This window comes from Vitis riparia, chromosome 19 (genome assembly GCF_004353265.1).
Source record: "Vitis riparia cultivar Riparia Gloire de Montpellier isolate 1030 chromosome 19, EGFV_Vit.rip_1.0, whole genome shotgun sequence".
Lineage (NCBI taxonomy): Eukaryota > Viridiplantae > Streptophyta > Magnoliopsida > Vitales > Vitaceae > Vitis > Vitis riparia.
This window is the reverse complement of record NC_048449.1, coordinates 22,455,060-22,471,449: the sequence shown is the minus strand read 5'-3', so window position 1 is coordinate 22,471,449 and position 16,390 is coordinate 22,455,060. Positions and strand designations below refer to the sequence as shown.

Here is a 16,390-nt window from a genome sequence, read left to right as displayed (position 1 = left end):
CTTTAAATCAAAGAGTTAAAAAAAGTGAAATGAGTTTAAAGTTAATATAAAAATAATTTATTGACTTCCACTTTTTTTTTTCCTTCAAATTTTCAAGAAACCAAACAAAGCCTTGATGATTTTTTTAAGAATATTTGGAATGGTAACATGATAAACCCAACCCCATACTCGTTATCTAACAAAAGCTGCTAAACTGCAATATAGATGAAGTACTGAATTCATTAACACCATTTTCTATTTTGCATTTGTTTGGCAATTATTTCTCTAATAAAAAAGTTATATTAATGGCTAAATTTAAACTACTTTTTTGTATCAAGCGTCTAGTAAATACAAATTTTTGGACCATGTGAAATCTTCAAGCCAATCCAAAGTTGTCTCCTTTCGGGATCCTTTGGGCATTAGGAAATGGTAAGCTTGTTAGGAATGGTGGACTCTACTAGTTATATTAGAGCTCATATTTCCTCAAACTCTTAGAATGCAAAACACTTAGAATAAAATAATTTGAAGATGTAAGCATTTAATCAAACAAGTAAGGCACAAATACAAAGAACTACCAAAACAAATGAAAACAGAGCATTTTAAAAGTAAGATAATGAAAATGAAGTCATAGAAAATGAGAAGAAAAGTTAGGGATTTCGGACCTGAAAGGCATTGTGTATCAGTTCAATCTTCATGGATGTATGATATCAATTTGTGGCATATGAGCAATCTTGGGTTAGTCTTCACCTTTCCTTTCAGCATCTTTTTGTGAACAGATGCAGATTATTTAGTGTCTGCAGGTTTTTGAGGGAACATATATTCTGACAGTGACGTCGATTCAGGGCAGCCACGATTTCCAAGCTCTGTAAGTGAGGTGAGGGTATGTATCAAGTGTAGTAACGTTCCAAACACAAAACAACGTTTAAGATTGAGAGTTATCATATCAGACCTCAGTATTTCCTCAAACTCTTAGAATGTACAACTCCAAGTAAAATGGTTAGTTTAGGGCACATCATCGCAAACATGAACTGCCAAAAATAGCGTCCAAGCTGGAAAAAAATTTAAAAATTATTAATGTGAGCAGTAAAAACAAACATATGAGGTGCCAGGGATACAATGAAAACATAATAATAAAATGAAAACATAGCATTTTGATTCTTAAATAATAAAAATGGGAAGAAAGGTTAGGGATTTCGGACCTTATATTCCATAACTCGATCACTTTGGAAATTAATACGTGGGATATGATCAATCTTGGCCATCAATCTGGGAGAGATATCATACCATCAATCTCCCGTATACACAGAGACAAACATGAACTGCCTCAGTACCTCTGCTCTGACTCCACGCAGGCTTAGTTCCTCAAGACGAGGTAATGATGCCACATTGAAGGATGCCAAGTTTGGGCAATCATGGATCGTTAATCGAGAAAGAGAAGGAGATGAATGCAGTTCCAAGGATTGAGAGTTATCATACCAGACCTCAGTATTTCCTCAAACTCTTAGAATGTACAACTCCAAGTAAAATGATTAGTTTAGTGCACAGCATCAGAAAATGTTGAGAAGCTGGAAAATTTTTCAAAAAGTTATTGATGTGAGCATTTAAACAAACATATGAGGTGCCAACACAAAAGAATTACCAGAGACAAAATGAAAATATATCATTCTGATTCTAAAATAATAAAAATGGGAAGAAAGGTTAGGGATTTCGGACCTACCTCAAATTCCTTATTGAAATCCAACTGGAAATGAACATGTGGGATATGAGCAATCTTGGCCCAGTCTTCACCTGTTTCCTTGTTGTATCTTTCCTCTAGGTGTGGATAATCACAGAAATAAAATGTCTGCAGTTTTTTAAGGGAATAGATCTCTTCTGGCAGTGATGTCAATTCAGAGCAGTCAAAAATAATAAGTTCCGTAAGCGAGGAAAGGCTGCCCATCCAGTGTAGTAATGTTGCCAAACCAGAGCACTTAACAATGTGGAGAGTTTCGAGAGTGGAAACATATTGAAGCGGCTCCTCTGGGAGAGATATCATACCATCAATCTCACATATACGCAGAGACTTCAATGAAGAAGAAGCAGAGACAAACATGAACTGCCTCAGTACCTCTGCTCTGACTCCACGCAGGCTTAGTTCCTCAAGACGAGGTAATGATGCCACATTGAAGGATGCCAAGTTAGGGCAATTTATGATCCTTAATTCAGAAAGAGAAGGAGATGACGGCAGTTCCAAGGATTGCAAGTTAGGACACTCACAGATCTCTAACGTTACCAAGCCAGAAACATGTTGAAGTAACTCCTTCGGAAGAGATATCATATCATCTATGCTTTCAATATACAGAGACTTCAACGAAGCAGAGACAGACATTATCTGCCATATCACACCATATCTAACTGTGAACAGAGATAGTGTCTCAAGAGAAGGTAATGGAGCCACTTTGAAGGATGCCAAGTTAGGGCATTTTCTGATATATAATTCAGAAAGACAAACAGATGACGGCAGTTCCATGGATGTCAAGTTTGGGCAATCATTGATCCTTAATTGAGAAAGAGAAATAGATGAATGCAGTTCCAAGGATGCCAAGTTATGGCAATCTGTGATAATTAATTGAGAAAGAGAAGGAGATGAATGCAGTTCCAAGGATGCCAAGTTATGGCAATTTCCGATCTCTAATTGAGAAAGAGAAGGAGAAGGATGCAGTGATGCCAAACCAGAGCATGCATAAATATATAACTTCGAAAGATGAGAAAATGAAGGACCCTCCTCTGCTAGTAAGTCCATCCTCCACAATTCCTTCAACTTTGGCATGTTACTGAGTTCGAGCGATTCAAGAGATGGGAAGAGTGGCGTTGTTAATGAACCCTTCTTTAACTCCACCAGTTCTTCCATATTATGAAGCCCCAAAGACTTGAGAGAAGGGAGTTGAGAAAAGGGTGGCAGAATTTTGCATCTTGAACATCGTGAAATTTCAATTTTAATTAGGTCGGGAAACAGGGAACCCAACCCATCATTCATCATCCAACTTGGAAACTCCGTACCTCCATAACCTTCTATAAAGATATCCTTTAGGTGTTGGTATGGTTGAAGGCCTTCCATCACTGACTTATCACCCTCATCCCCCCCATCTTGGCCCTGCCGATTCCATTCCAATCTCAAGGACTGAAGATATTGTTTTCCTATCAAAATTTCTTCCCTGGATACCAGTTCAACATCCCTCACGTTTTGAAGATTACTTATGCATAACCCTCCTCTTAGTTGGTTAAGGCCTTTCAATTCACTCAAGCTACCAATTTTGTGATTCCTTAACCACCCTATGTCATTCCCAACCACAAACAATGGTAGACTTTGAAGTAAAGTCAACTTGCCGATTCCATGTGGTATATGAGTCAAGTCATCACATCCACTATTCTCCAAGTGTCTAAGATTGATCAATTCTCCTATATTGTCTAGAATTCTTTTTAATCTCCGACATCTTGTGAGTTTTAGTGTTTGCAAATTCTTTAACCTTGTAACAACATTTGGAAGTACCTTAAAACCATTGTAGGAAAGATCAAGATACCTTAAATGACTCAATTTGCCTAAACACTTTGGCACCTTCTCTACACCCATACAACTTAAACTCAATGCACGTAAACACATAAAACTCGGAAAAAATGAATTTACAATTGTACTATCCTTAAAAGAATCTTCACCAAGGTTTAGAAAGGTCCTTATGGGTTTTCCCTTTAGAGCCTTTATCATAGGATTTACCTCTTGAAACAATGATACATGACGAACTTCTTCTGGGATGTTATTTACATTTCTTCTTAAAACAAGGATCTCAGATCCTACAATTGATTGTGCAAGATCATGTATAAGGTCATGCATTTTACAACTTAATGTATTATTAAAATCATCTTTTTCAACCTCTTCCAACAATGACCTTGACAATAATTCTTTGAAATATTGATCTCCTATATCCTCTAATTGTTCATTCCCATTTGTAGACTGAATGTAACCTTGTGTGATCCATAATTGTACCAACAAGTTTTTCTCAATTTCATAGTCTTTTGGAAATAAAGCACAATATGTAAAACATTGTTTCAAATGTGTTGGCAAATTATCATAACTTAGTTTCAACACTAGTAGAACATTATCATTTCCATGTGGAAGTGATAAAAGATTTTCATTCTTTTGAATAGACAACCATTTGGACAAGTCTGATTTAAACTGCATTAATGTTCTCCCTAAAGTTTTGATCATGAGTGGAACTCCATTACACATGTTTACAATTTCTTTTCCAACTTCTATGATCTCAGAATTCACAGTATCCATCTGTCCTCCAAATGTGATGTCTGAAAATAAATTCCAAGACTCATCTTTGTTTAGACCTTCCAACTCAATACTAACAGTATTATTTCCCATAAATGAAACCTCAGTGTACCGGGTGGTCACTACAATTTTACTCCCTTTAGCACCAACCTCCAATAGAGTTCTCACTTTCTCCCAATTTTCACATTCATTGTTCCAGGCATCATCTAGTACTAGCAAGTACTTCTTTTGACTTATTTGTTTGTGAAGCTCATTTTTCAAATCATCCAATGATAGGCTCTGTGAACTTTTATCACCCTCATCATTTTTAGATTTTGACAACTTTTTTAGCAGCGCACTTTCACCAAAACCCTCACCAGAATCATCAGAAACGCAAACCCATTTCTTAAACTCAAAATGTTTTTTCACTCTTTCATCGTCGTATACCAATTGAGCAAGAGTGGTCTTACCCAATCCCCCGATGCCAACTATAGCAACAATGAAAACATTTTCTTTGTCAGGCGACACCAACAATTTTACTAGGTCTTCTTTTTTTGCATTTCTTGGATTAAGATTAAATAAAGGTGGGGATGAGTGGGTCTCTCTCCCAATATTCTTTGCCCGTGGGTGAATTGTGCTTCGTGGAATAGCATTCAACAGAAAGATATCTTTTTTTATTTCATCAAGTGCTTCTTTGATATCATCGACTCTCCCACTCATTTGGAAACGAAATGCAACCTGATTTGAGGACGAGAAGAAGTGACTCACCTGCCTGACGAGCCCTCCTCGCTGCAACCGGTAGGTTGCAAAGTCATCCAACAAGTCATCTACATCATACACAACGCCCTTGAGCCTCTTCACCCAATCTTTCACTGCATGGCTTTTCTCCAGGTGATCCTCAGCATCCAGAAGAACAGCTTTGAGGGTGCCCAGTGTCTCCTCAAGCTTTGTCAGCTCCCTTCGAACGCCATACATAGATCCGATTTTTTGAACAACTGAGGATCCTAAACTGCTCAAAACAGTCTCCACGACGCTGAATGGAATTTGTTCCGCCATTTTTTGAAGAACACAAACTGCACAGGGCCAAGAAAACATATATATGGTAAAATTATGACAAGTAGAGAGAATTGCAAGAGAGAATACTGGACAAAGTGGTGATATATAAGGTTCGTGAATCGTGGGGATGATGGAACTTACCTGCTTTGCTCGCCCTCCCAAAATGGTTGGTTACTCTGAGAGAATTGTGAAAGAGTAGAGAGCCAAGTACGAGAGATATATATATTTATATGGGGCGGCAGGGACAGAGTAAGTCACATGGGTACTGATTAATATTATGGGTTTGGTGGACAAGGCAACAAGCCAGGCCATATACATGCAAGTTGTAATTATTAATTAAAAGCTCTGGATGTATTAAATATAAAACGTTGTCTCATCTGCTCTCATACATTAAATTACAAAGACGAATTGTAATATTATAATAAAATCATAAATTATATTTTATAAAAAAAACTATATATTTTAGTATATGTGGTAAAAAAATTGGATATTATCATCTTTCTAAAAGCGTAATTGACTTTTAAAAAAATAAATAATTATTACTATTAATAACATTTCATCTAAAATAAATTTAAAAATAAATAAAGTTTGAACATGTAAATGAGACAAATTTCTGATTGCATACATTTAGAATTCAATTAGAAATAAAGTATATTAAAATATTTTGATTTAATTTGTAATTAATTGATCAATTTCTTATTAAGTTCTATAACTTTCTAGTGCTAATTAAATCAATTTTTGAGTTTCAATTTATTTTAGAAAATTAATAAATTTTGTATATAAAGTATAATTTGATTTAAAATTTATTTATTTAATGAAAAATTTTAAAATAATTAAAAAAATTTCAGAGCAGTAAATGCAATTTAAAGGAAAACCAAAGTTGCAGAAAGCCATTTTGGAACAACTCAAAGTTGCAGAAGGCCAAGAAAATACAGCACGTACAAGATGAGAAGCTGGGGAAATTGTGAGAGAATAGGGAACAAAGTAGGAGATATCTTTAGAGGGGTGGATGGGATGGGCCAAGTCACATGGGTACTGGCTGATATCATGGATTCGGTGGACAAGTCAGCAAGTTGCAGTTAAAGGTACTCAAGGTAGTCAATATAAAATTAATGTACCATTTGTGCTCCTGTACTTCATTCATTTTATTTTTTTCCTAACATTCAGCTCTTTTGGATGGACATGAGGCTAATTGTTCAAACGTAGTAAGAATTTTCAGAATTTATTTTATATATATATATATCCATCCAGTGGACTTGACTTGTGAGGCTACAATCTGCAGAATATGATATGACTTGTGTGGCTCTAAATCTCACCCTTTTATGGCCACGGTTAGAGATTGACATTACAAATACTTTTCCTGCCAAAAAAAAGTTAGAATGCATTACGATGCTTTGGGTGGAAAAGTAAGACATGGGTCCCCTGATATGAAACCTTCTTCATACCCTTCCAAAAGGGTTAGATTTTTCAATGTTCTCATTTAATGAGAATGACCCCTCGATAATATTGAATTATTCAAAGAATGCAAAAGATCAAAGAATGTGATAAAGATTGTGAAGATCAAACAAAGTGGCATTGAATCACCTTTAGGAAAGGGTCCATCAAGTAGTGGGGTTATAAATCCCTCATGTTTAAAAAGAGATTAGGATGCATAATTATGGATTTGAATTTTTTGTTTTTTTTTGTTTTCATATCTGGATGACAAAGATGAATGTGATTCAAAGTGCCTATACATAATTGAGATCAAATTGATTAAATTATAAATTTATATATTTTTTAAAATACTATCTAGATAATCATAGTTTGATTTGGTCATTTATTTTGTGTTTTAAGTTATGTATCTAAAACACAAACTTAAACCTTAGACACTAAAAAGAAAGAAAAAGAAGGAGCCGAAAATCTTGATTTCCATCCACAAAGTTGTGTGTGTTAGCTTTTTTCCTATAATGCGTGGTCATATATAATTATATTTATTGAATATTATTTAAGGGTATCAATTGATAGGTAGGTGAATCAATTGATTGGGCATCCAAGAGTCTTATGTATGGAAGACTCAAATTATAAATGGGAAGTTCTAAAATTTAACTCATATGAATGTGGTGTTACAACTTTTGTAACTCCATCATTATGAAATTTATTTGTACATTATGTTTATGAGTAATGGAGGAAAATGGAAAGGTATAACCTATGCAATTATATAGATGTATTCAAGTTCATAACCCACCATTACCCATTAATTTGTATATAATGGGTGTAAATAATGAATATAACTCTCATATAGTTTTTAATGGAAAGACTAAGAGATGTACAACTTATTATAAATTGAGGTCTCAAGCCACACTCTCATTCTTATATCTTTTTTTTCTTATTGTTTATTTTTAACAACATGCACCACACAAGTGACCCATCCACTATATGAGAGTAGTGAGTTGAAGACCTTGACAGTACAATTCACAAGGTGACTCAATCTCACTTCATGGATCAATGTAAAAATATGATCATTATTTTAACACTTATAAATTATTTTGTTTTATGTATCCAAAATTATTTTCAAAATAATTATTTCCACATAAAGTTTATGAAAGTTTGGTTAACAGTGTGGATTCTACCTTTTTCATGTTATTGATTTGTGTACAAATCTACAAGTAAGAATTATGTAGTCTTAGGTGGTGTTTGTTTTTTTGGCTTTTTGCTGAAAGCAATTTAGTTTTAGAATTTAGGTTGTTTGTTTTTCTACTTTTTCATGACTTATTATAAACTTTTTACTAAATAGAAAAAGCCAAAATATGTAGCTTTTTCTAAATTGAAAAAATAACATATTGGTTTTTTTTACTTTTTAATATTTAATAGAAATAAAATACTACAAAAACAAACAACCTAATATTTAATACTATTAAGCATTAAGGTTCTAATTAGAATTAAGTAAAAAAACAAACGCCACCTTAGTCTTATCTTTTAAAGAAAACTCTATATCAATAGTTAGAAGTCTTGGTCTTCCTTATAAAGTAGTTCTAACTTTTAAAGCACAAACGTGTCTAGTGGATTAGATTGAGAGACAAAAACTTAAGGTTGAAAAACTTCATTGTATATAAATGTTGTTTCCAAGTAAAAATAATCTTCACTTTCAAAGGGAGAAAGTTTTGTTGTTGAATTGTTTGTTTTGTACTTGTATCGATATATGAATCTTAACATTTATCATGTATATTTATAATTTTTCTTTAGATATATTTTCTTAAATAAATTTATTGTAAACTTTCTAATATAAACCATTTCATACTAATATTATATTTGAAATCACTTGTGTAGCAAGTATTTGACCTATAGATAAATAAAAATATAATTAAAAAATTATAAGTGTTGTTTGGATCTTTCAAAGGCCAACTAATGGCATTGATTTGGGGCTTGTATGGACCAATATTTGTTGGGTGTCCTAATCCTAACAATATTCAATCTTTATCAAGACATTTAATGAAAGAGTAATTTATATAACCCTAAATTAGGATCAATTTTTCTTGATATTTCAATTCTTTATCTATACATGATATATTATATTTAGGCAAATTATTTAAATAATAATAATAATTATATTATACTTAAATAGTATCTTATGCATACAAAAATACATATTTGTGCTAGAAAAATATTTTGTGCATAGTATTATTCAATGCCATGTGTCGTAATTTTTTACAAAATAAAAACCAATCACATCATAAGCATATTTGATGGTGGCAACGAGTAAAGAATTATATTTTTCACCAAGAGCTTTAATTTATTGACAATCTTGAAGGTTCTTCTATTTCTCTCTTTCCGGTCTGCATCAATCAAACATCAAGACCTTGAGAATATCAACAAGTCCTTGTCTTTTTATTTATTTATTCCTTTTATAACACGGAACTTCAATTATTTTGTTAGATCTAGACCACACAAATATTTATTAAGTATGGGATATAGAGTCGTGGAAAAAAAAAATTACTTTCTTATCATTCAATCAACATCTTATGTTTCATAATCCTTAAGAGCTATCTAATCCAATAAAGATAGTAAAAATAAATAAAAAATTTAAAAAATCAAACTCATGTCAACCCACTATTGATCCACACCCAACAAATTTCAATACTTTAGATGGGTTTCAGGTAACATTTCGTATGAAATAGTTAAAAATAGTGGTTCAATCATTGTCTCAACTGTATACTATAAATGGGCATGATAGAATACTTGAAAAAATAAATATGATAAAAGTTTTGTTAAAGATAATTTGAAGGAAAAGTGATGACTTGTAATATTGGAGAAAGCAATTAGTCTTAGTCTTCGTATCACAAGGGTAAAAGTCTAGCCTTATCCATAAAAGATGTGGGCCAGTGGATGACTTAGAGTAGAAGACTTGGAATAGAGGAAACAATTAGTCTTGGTGATCACATAACAAGGGGCAAAAATCTAGATAGTAGCCTGAGTGAAGTTTAAGTCCTCATGCCCTTAATGCTTTATTTTTATGTTTAGGGTTGATTACTTTGCCTAGTAGGAGGTTTTCTCAAATTTCCATCAATTGGATTAGCTCTAAAAGTAATTCTATGACTTTAATTTTCTCTTTCTCATCTTGATATTTAAAAAAAATAAAATTTCTTTCCACTCAATTAATGATTACTTATAATAATTTTATTTGTAACTTCTTTAGAGAACTTCCAATTTTTCAATTAGGCATCTTGATTCAAACTAATGATGAAAACTTATATTTTGGAAAGTCCAATCCAAATTTTAATTTATGTTTGTATAAATATGATCCGGCCTATAAAAAAAGGAGAGGATTACAATAGTATTACCTTCCTATTGTATTTTCACAAGGGTTCGACAATATCTAGGCCCATTCAATTTATAATTTTTCATATTCACCTAATTGAAGTTTTGTTGAATATGTATTCAATGTTAAACGATTCCTACCATATATATTTTTTTTTTTTGAAAAAAAAAAATTGATAAGAAGCATTATATTGAAAGTAGAATTAAAAATAGCACAATACAAAACTAGTTGGGAGGTATATAATTTTAAAAAAAACTACCAAAGACTTGCTTTTAAAAAACTCTTCGAATCCCTTGTTGTAAAGAAATATCTTCATGGTTAAATGAAATTCGTAGATACCCACAAATAAAGATGATGGCACTAGCAACAAATTCTTAGATAACCAAGCCCAGTCCATTCAGTTGAGTATTAGGGCTTTGCCCCAAGCCCATTATTTATTTGGGCCTTAGTTGGAAGAGAAAAGATATATTACATCAGAAGTGACCTGTGCTTTACTCCCCTAATCTCACCATCTCAGATTATAATACCACCAAATAAATAATTAACAGTTTAATAATTATTCACAAAACCCCAAGATGAATATGAAAATAAAACTAAAAAAATGATAATATTTCTAATGTATTTTTTTTTCTATCTTTGAAATAACCTTGTTTCTTTTTTTAATATAACTAAAAGAAATAAACCTTTTCATTGTGATATTTTTTCTATTACCTATTTTTAGAATATTGTCTTTTTTTAATATGCTTGAATAAACGAATAAATATTTTTTTTATTGGATCTTTTTATAATTTATTAAAAAAATTTACTCTTCTAATATTTCTTAATTTTCGATATTAGAAGAGCAATTATTTTTAAATGTAATATATTTAGATAAAAGAAAAAATTACATCTTTCTTGAAGAAAAAAAAATTAATATATCCTAAATTATTAAAAGATTGTTATTTTTTATTTTATCTTTTATAGATTAATAACTTATTAGGAAGATTGTTATTATTTTCTTTTACACTCTGGAATGAAGGGATTTAAATGAAAAAGGAAATAATGGATTTGGAATAGAGGGAATTTTTAGAAGGAAAGAATTTTAAAGGATTTGATTGGATACTTTTGAAGTTTTTAATTTATGAGATTTTAATTTTATTAAAGTAAACTTTCTTTTTTTCAATGCTGACTTATTACTCTTACCTTTTCTCTTTAAATTTAAATTAATATATATATTTTTGTCTTTTGTACTCTTTTCTCTATACATACTATTTCTGGCATCTTTTTTTTTTTTTTTTTTGGAACTTTTGTGGAATTTTTAATGATAGAATCTTCTCAAATAAATTATTTTAAATATGTATGAGGTTTCTTTTATTTCTTTTTTCAATATAATAGATGCCCAAATAGAGTGGAAGAAAAAAAGAATTTGCTACAATAATTAATGTATTTTCTTAGTATTTTTATTAGAATAAATAATTCTCCAACTTGAGTGAATTCCCAATTTTAATCTCACTTGTATCATTGTAGTTGTTATCTATTTTTATATCATTTATGTCATGTCATTTTAGTTATCTCTCTATTTTTATAATTATTAATATAAGAGTACAGGGATTTAAACAAAAACAAATATATATATATATATATATATATATATATATATATATATATATATATATATATATATATATATATATATATATATATATATTAATTAATTATCATAATTAATAATATATATATATTTTTAACTTATTCAATACTTTAAGTGAATTAAAAAGTTGAAATCTAAGATAATTTAGATCATACAAGAGGGATTTTTAAATTTAATTTTGAGAAGTGAATTTAAATAATTAAAATTGATTGTTTATGTGATATTTTAACTTTCCATATCAAAATTTCAATGTTTTCAAAGGGGAAAACATGAGATTCCTCCCCCCTTAATTGGCACAAATTATGCCTTAAAAGGTTCTCAAATATGAGATACAAGTTTCTAAATCTTAAATAGAAGTTGTTGAGTGAAGTTAGCAAATCTCTTATACCCAATTTATTCATTGAAATTGAAAAATGGGCATCTAAAGAAAGCATTTAAAGTCTCTAAAAATGGATGGTAAAATGAAAGATGATGAATACTAACATGTTAAACGAAGTTATCATCCATAAAATAAAACAAAATTATTATGTACTTATTCAAATTCCAACAAAATAGAAACATGATGGGAAACTATGGACCTCGCATTTCGGCTAATGTGTTTTCCACTCGATGGCGAGTTCGATTTTTATTTGAAAATGATTTTATTTATTAAAAAAAAAAGATTTGGAGTCGTCACTTATTTTTGTTTTATTTTTAAAAGGGTAAACAAAATAAGAAAGAAAACCCTAAGTATGACTCCTTATTTTGGAAAAGGTGGTTTGTGAAAAACCGGATCGGACTCGAAGGTCAGGTTACTTATCGAGAAGGTACGGTAAAGACCGTAGTACCCTCTAAGTCCCTAAAGTCGGGTTTCTACTACTAAAATGAAGCTAACGTGGCAATTAATAGGAAAATCAATGGATACTCAAATCGATCATGCACATATGGAAATCAAAACATGCATAGAGAATAACTAGAATGGGAATGGATGCATACCTGGGCTACGGACGGGCAATGCGCTATCATAAAAATGGGGTCAGTGTACGATAAAGAGCACAAAACATATCAGATGCATCACTTAATAGAAATTAAAACTGTTCGAGAGAAAATTGGATTTTTGAAATTTATTTGAAAATTGGAGTCTTAGAGATTATTTGAAAATTGAAGTTTTAGAGATTATTTGAAAATTGGATTTTTAGAAATTAAATGTAAGAATGAGAATTTTAGAAATTAAATTTGAAAGAAATTGGAATTTTGAAAATTATTTGAGAGTTTGGGATTTAAAAAAAAATAAATTACGAAAATTGGGACTTTGGAAATTAAAATTTAAAAGAAATCAGAATTGAAAATTATTTAAGAAGTAGAAACTACGAAAATTGAATTATAAAAATTGGAAATCTTGAAAATAATTCGAAGGTAGAATTTTTAGAAATGAATGAATAAAATGATAATGATAATAATAAATGAATAGCTGAATAAATGCGAGAATTGGAATATTGGAAACTGAAAATTAAGTTCGGTGATAGGAAAATTGGAATTTCAAAGAACTAAATTTGGAAATCAGAATTTTGAAGAATTATTTAAAGACAAAATTTTAAATAAATGAATAAGTGAATAAATCAATGAATGAAATAATAATAATGATGAAATAATAATGATTGGATAAATAATTGCGAAAGTTAGAATTTTGGAAATTGGAAATTGAACTCAGGGATTGAAAATTTAAAGAATTATTTAGAGATGAAATTTTAAATAAATGAACAAATGAATAAATAAATAAATAGAATAACGAAAATAATAACGATTGGATAAATAATTGCGAAAGTTAGAATTTTAGAAATTGGAAATTGAATTTAGAGATTGGAAATTCGAAGGATTATTTAGAGATGAGATTTTAAATATATGAATAAGTGAATAAGTAAATGAATGGAATAATAATAATAACGAAAATAATTATTAAACAAATGAATGTGAATAGTAGAATTTTTGAAATTGGAAATTAAATTTGGAAGTCAGATTTTTGAAGAATTGTTTAAAGACGGATATTTTTTTTAAAAGATATAAATAAGTAAATGAACGGAATAATAATAATAATATCGAAAATAATACTTAAACGAATGAACGTGAATAGTAAAATTTTTAAGATTGAAAATGAAAATTGGAAAACGGAATTTTGAAAATTTGAACTTTAATGATTGGAATTTTTAAAGAAAATAAACAAATAAATAAATGAAATAATGATAATAATAACAAAAATAATATTTAAACAAATGAATGTGAATAGTGGAATTTTTTAGATTAAAAATTAAATTTGGAAGTCAAATTTTTGAAGAATTGAACTTTAATGATTGGAATTTTTAAAATAAATAAATAAATAAATATGGAATAATAATAATAATAACAAAAATAATATTTAAATGAATGAACGTGAATAGTGGAATTTTTGAGATTGAAAGTTAAATTTGGAAGTCAGATTTTTGAAGAATTGAACTTTAATGAATGGAATTTTTAAAATAAATAAATAAATAAATATGGAATAATAATAATAATAACAAAAATAATATTTAAATGAATGAACGTGAATAGTGGAATTTTTTAGATTGAAAATTAAATTTGGAAGTCAGATTTTTGAAGAATTGAACTTTAATGATTGAAATTTTTTTAAAGAAATAAATAAATAAATATGGAATAATAATAATAATAACAAAAATAATATTTAAACGAATGAACGTGAATAGTGGAAATTTTGAGATTGAAAATTAAATTTGGAAGTTAGACTTTTGAAGAATTGAACTTTAATGATTGGAATTTAAATTCGGAAATCGGAATTTTAAGAATTACTTAAAGATAGAATTTTAAAAGTGAATAAATAAAATAATAATAATAATAACAAAGAATAATGATTAAATAAATAAATATGGAAATGGGAATTCCGGAAGACTATTCTAAAATGAAAGCTTTAAAAATTATTTGAGAAGTGGAATCATGAAAGGAATTTTGGAAAATTGGAGTAAGGAAAACTATAAGAAAATAAATAAAAAGTCAAAAACTTACTGGGGCCATGTGCCAAAGTGACCACACTTAGAGGTGGCCAAAGTGAAAAAAAGGTTTTCAAATGATGTTTGAACATCCTGGCAGCCCAAAGAAAAATAAAACAAAGTGTTGCAAGGTGCATATCATGAATTTACATCCGTGGCCCCACCATCAACTACAAGATATTTCCAATTGTAATGCCTTAGATACTTTCTAGCATCATTTAATGCAACCTCATAAGAAGTCGGAATTATAGGAAATTTGGGGCTAATTTTTCCTTGCATATACTTCATTCGTATTTGATCTCTTTCTTTCCTATTGCCATGGTAGATGATTGCAATTATTGAAGGCACAAACCTTGCTATTTCATTTGCCCAGTTTGAGAGAGTAGAAAGAGGAGCAATGACCAATTAGGGGCCATCTAACCCCTTTCCTATTTTCCCCACACCGATCAAAGAGATCTTTCTGGGCATTCAAACTCAATGCTGCATAAATGGGATGAGAACCACATAGCTGAAACACCGCTCAATAGAAACAGACCAATAACGGTTTGCCATTTCACAAATTCTTCACTCTTCCTTTTCCACAAGAAGAAAAAAAAAATACACAAACACTTATTCCCCAAAATCCCCCTGTAGACCCCTCCTAGAGACAGATAGAGCTGGCATTTTTTTTCCCATTATTAATTTTTACTGACCACCCGGGAAAGAGGCTGTCTGGGCGGCCATGAGATGTGATCGGGCTAGCTGGGGCGGCCAGATGGGACACGAGACAGAGGGTTGGTGATGGCAGAGGAAAGGAGAAAAAGCGGGAAAACAGAGAGAGGAAGGATTTCGCAAAGAAGAGGGATCTGGTTTGGAAAAAGAAGAGGGGAAGAAACAGAGAGGGGGGGGGGGGGGGGTTCGGAAAAATTTGGAGCGCATGAGGGAGAGGGAGAGAGGACTGAGGAGAAGAGTTGGAAAGCCATGGAGAAGCTGTAACCAAGAGGAGCTATAGGGAGGCGATTTCGAGCTGAGCAGAGGAGGAGCTTCTCGTTTTGGTCCAGGTATTTTCTATGCTAGATACACAAAGCCTATGCTACACTGCAGCTACTTGTACAATGTTTCATAAGTGTGCCATGGATTCTTTGTGTTATGCCATTATTGACTTGACGACAATAGTTCCAAAGGTTAACAATGCAGCTGTATTTACAATGACCCAATGAGCTGGAAAAGTCCTTCAGTAAGTGTTCTTTTTATTTATTATCTAGATCTCTTAGGCTTGGTACAGTTTCTGCACCATCTTTGTCACCCGGATCTTCTCAGCCATTGGTTTATACCATTAGGAATTCCGTAGATGCAGTTGGTTTTTTTCATGGAATGTTAAAATATCCAGACCTGGGAAGAAATCATCCATTCTTTCCATAACCTGCTTAACAACTTCTTAGTGGGGATAGTGGTGCTGTTGGGGCCCTTTTGAAAAGATTGCACTTTTACAACATTGAAAGAATGGATAACACAGCACTATACGAGCATGGCTACCCTCATCTCACCGCCCATCGGAAGCACCACCCTCTCATTTCCATCATCCCTTCCACGAGCATGAGGACTGTACATGCCACCCTTCCTCTCTTCATCACCACATTTTC

General features: G+C 31.1%; 1 protein-coding gene across 4 annotated transcripts in view; it reads right to left on the bottom strand.

Annotated features, from left to right (window-relative positions):
• Nucleotides 1–5,502, bottom strand: part of LOC117908962 (putative disease resistance protein RGA4) — an 86,694-nt gene extending 81,192 nt beyond the window's left edge. For 3 of the 4 annotated variants that reach the window (XM_034822824.1, XM_034822825.1, XM_034822826.1), the window contains exons 1-4: nt 1,697–5,420; nt 1,179–1,544; nt 929–1,028; nt 642–842 (exon numbers count right to left, since the gene is read on the bottom strand). In XM_034822824.1, coding sequence (XP_034678715.1) covers nt 1,527–1,544; nt 1,697–5,365 — 3,687 coding nt within the window. In that variant the 5' untranslated portion in view covers nt 5,366–5,420 and the 3' untranslated portion in view covers nt 642–842; nt 929–1,028; nt 1,179–1,526. Of the gene's footprint in view, nt 1–641; nt 843–928; nt 1,029–1,178; nt 1,545–1,696; nt 5,421–5,467 lie in introns of those variants that run through there. The other variant, XM_034822827.1, reaches the window with a different exon arrangement.
• Between the last annotated feature and the right edge of the window lie 10,888 nt (nt 5,503–16,390).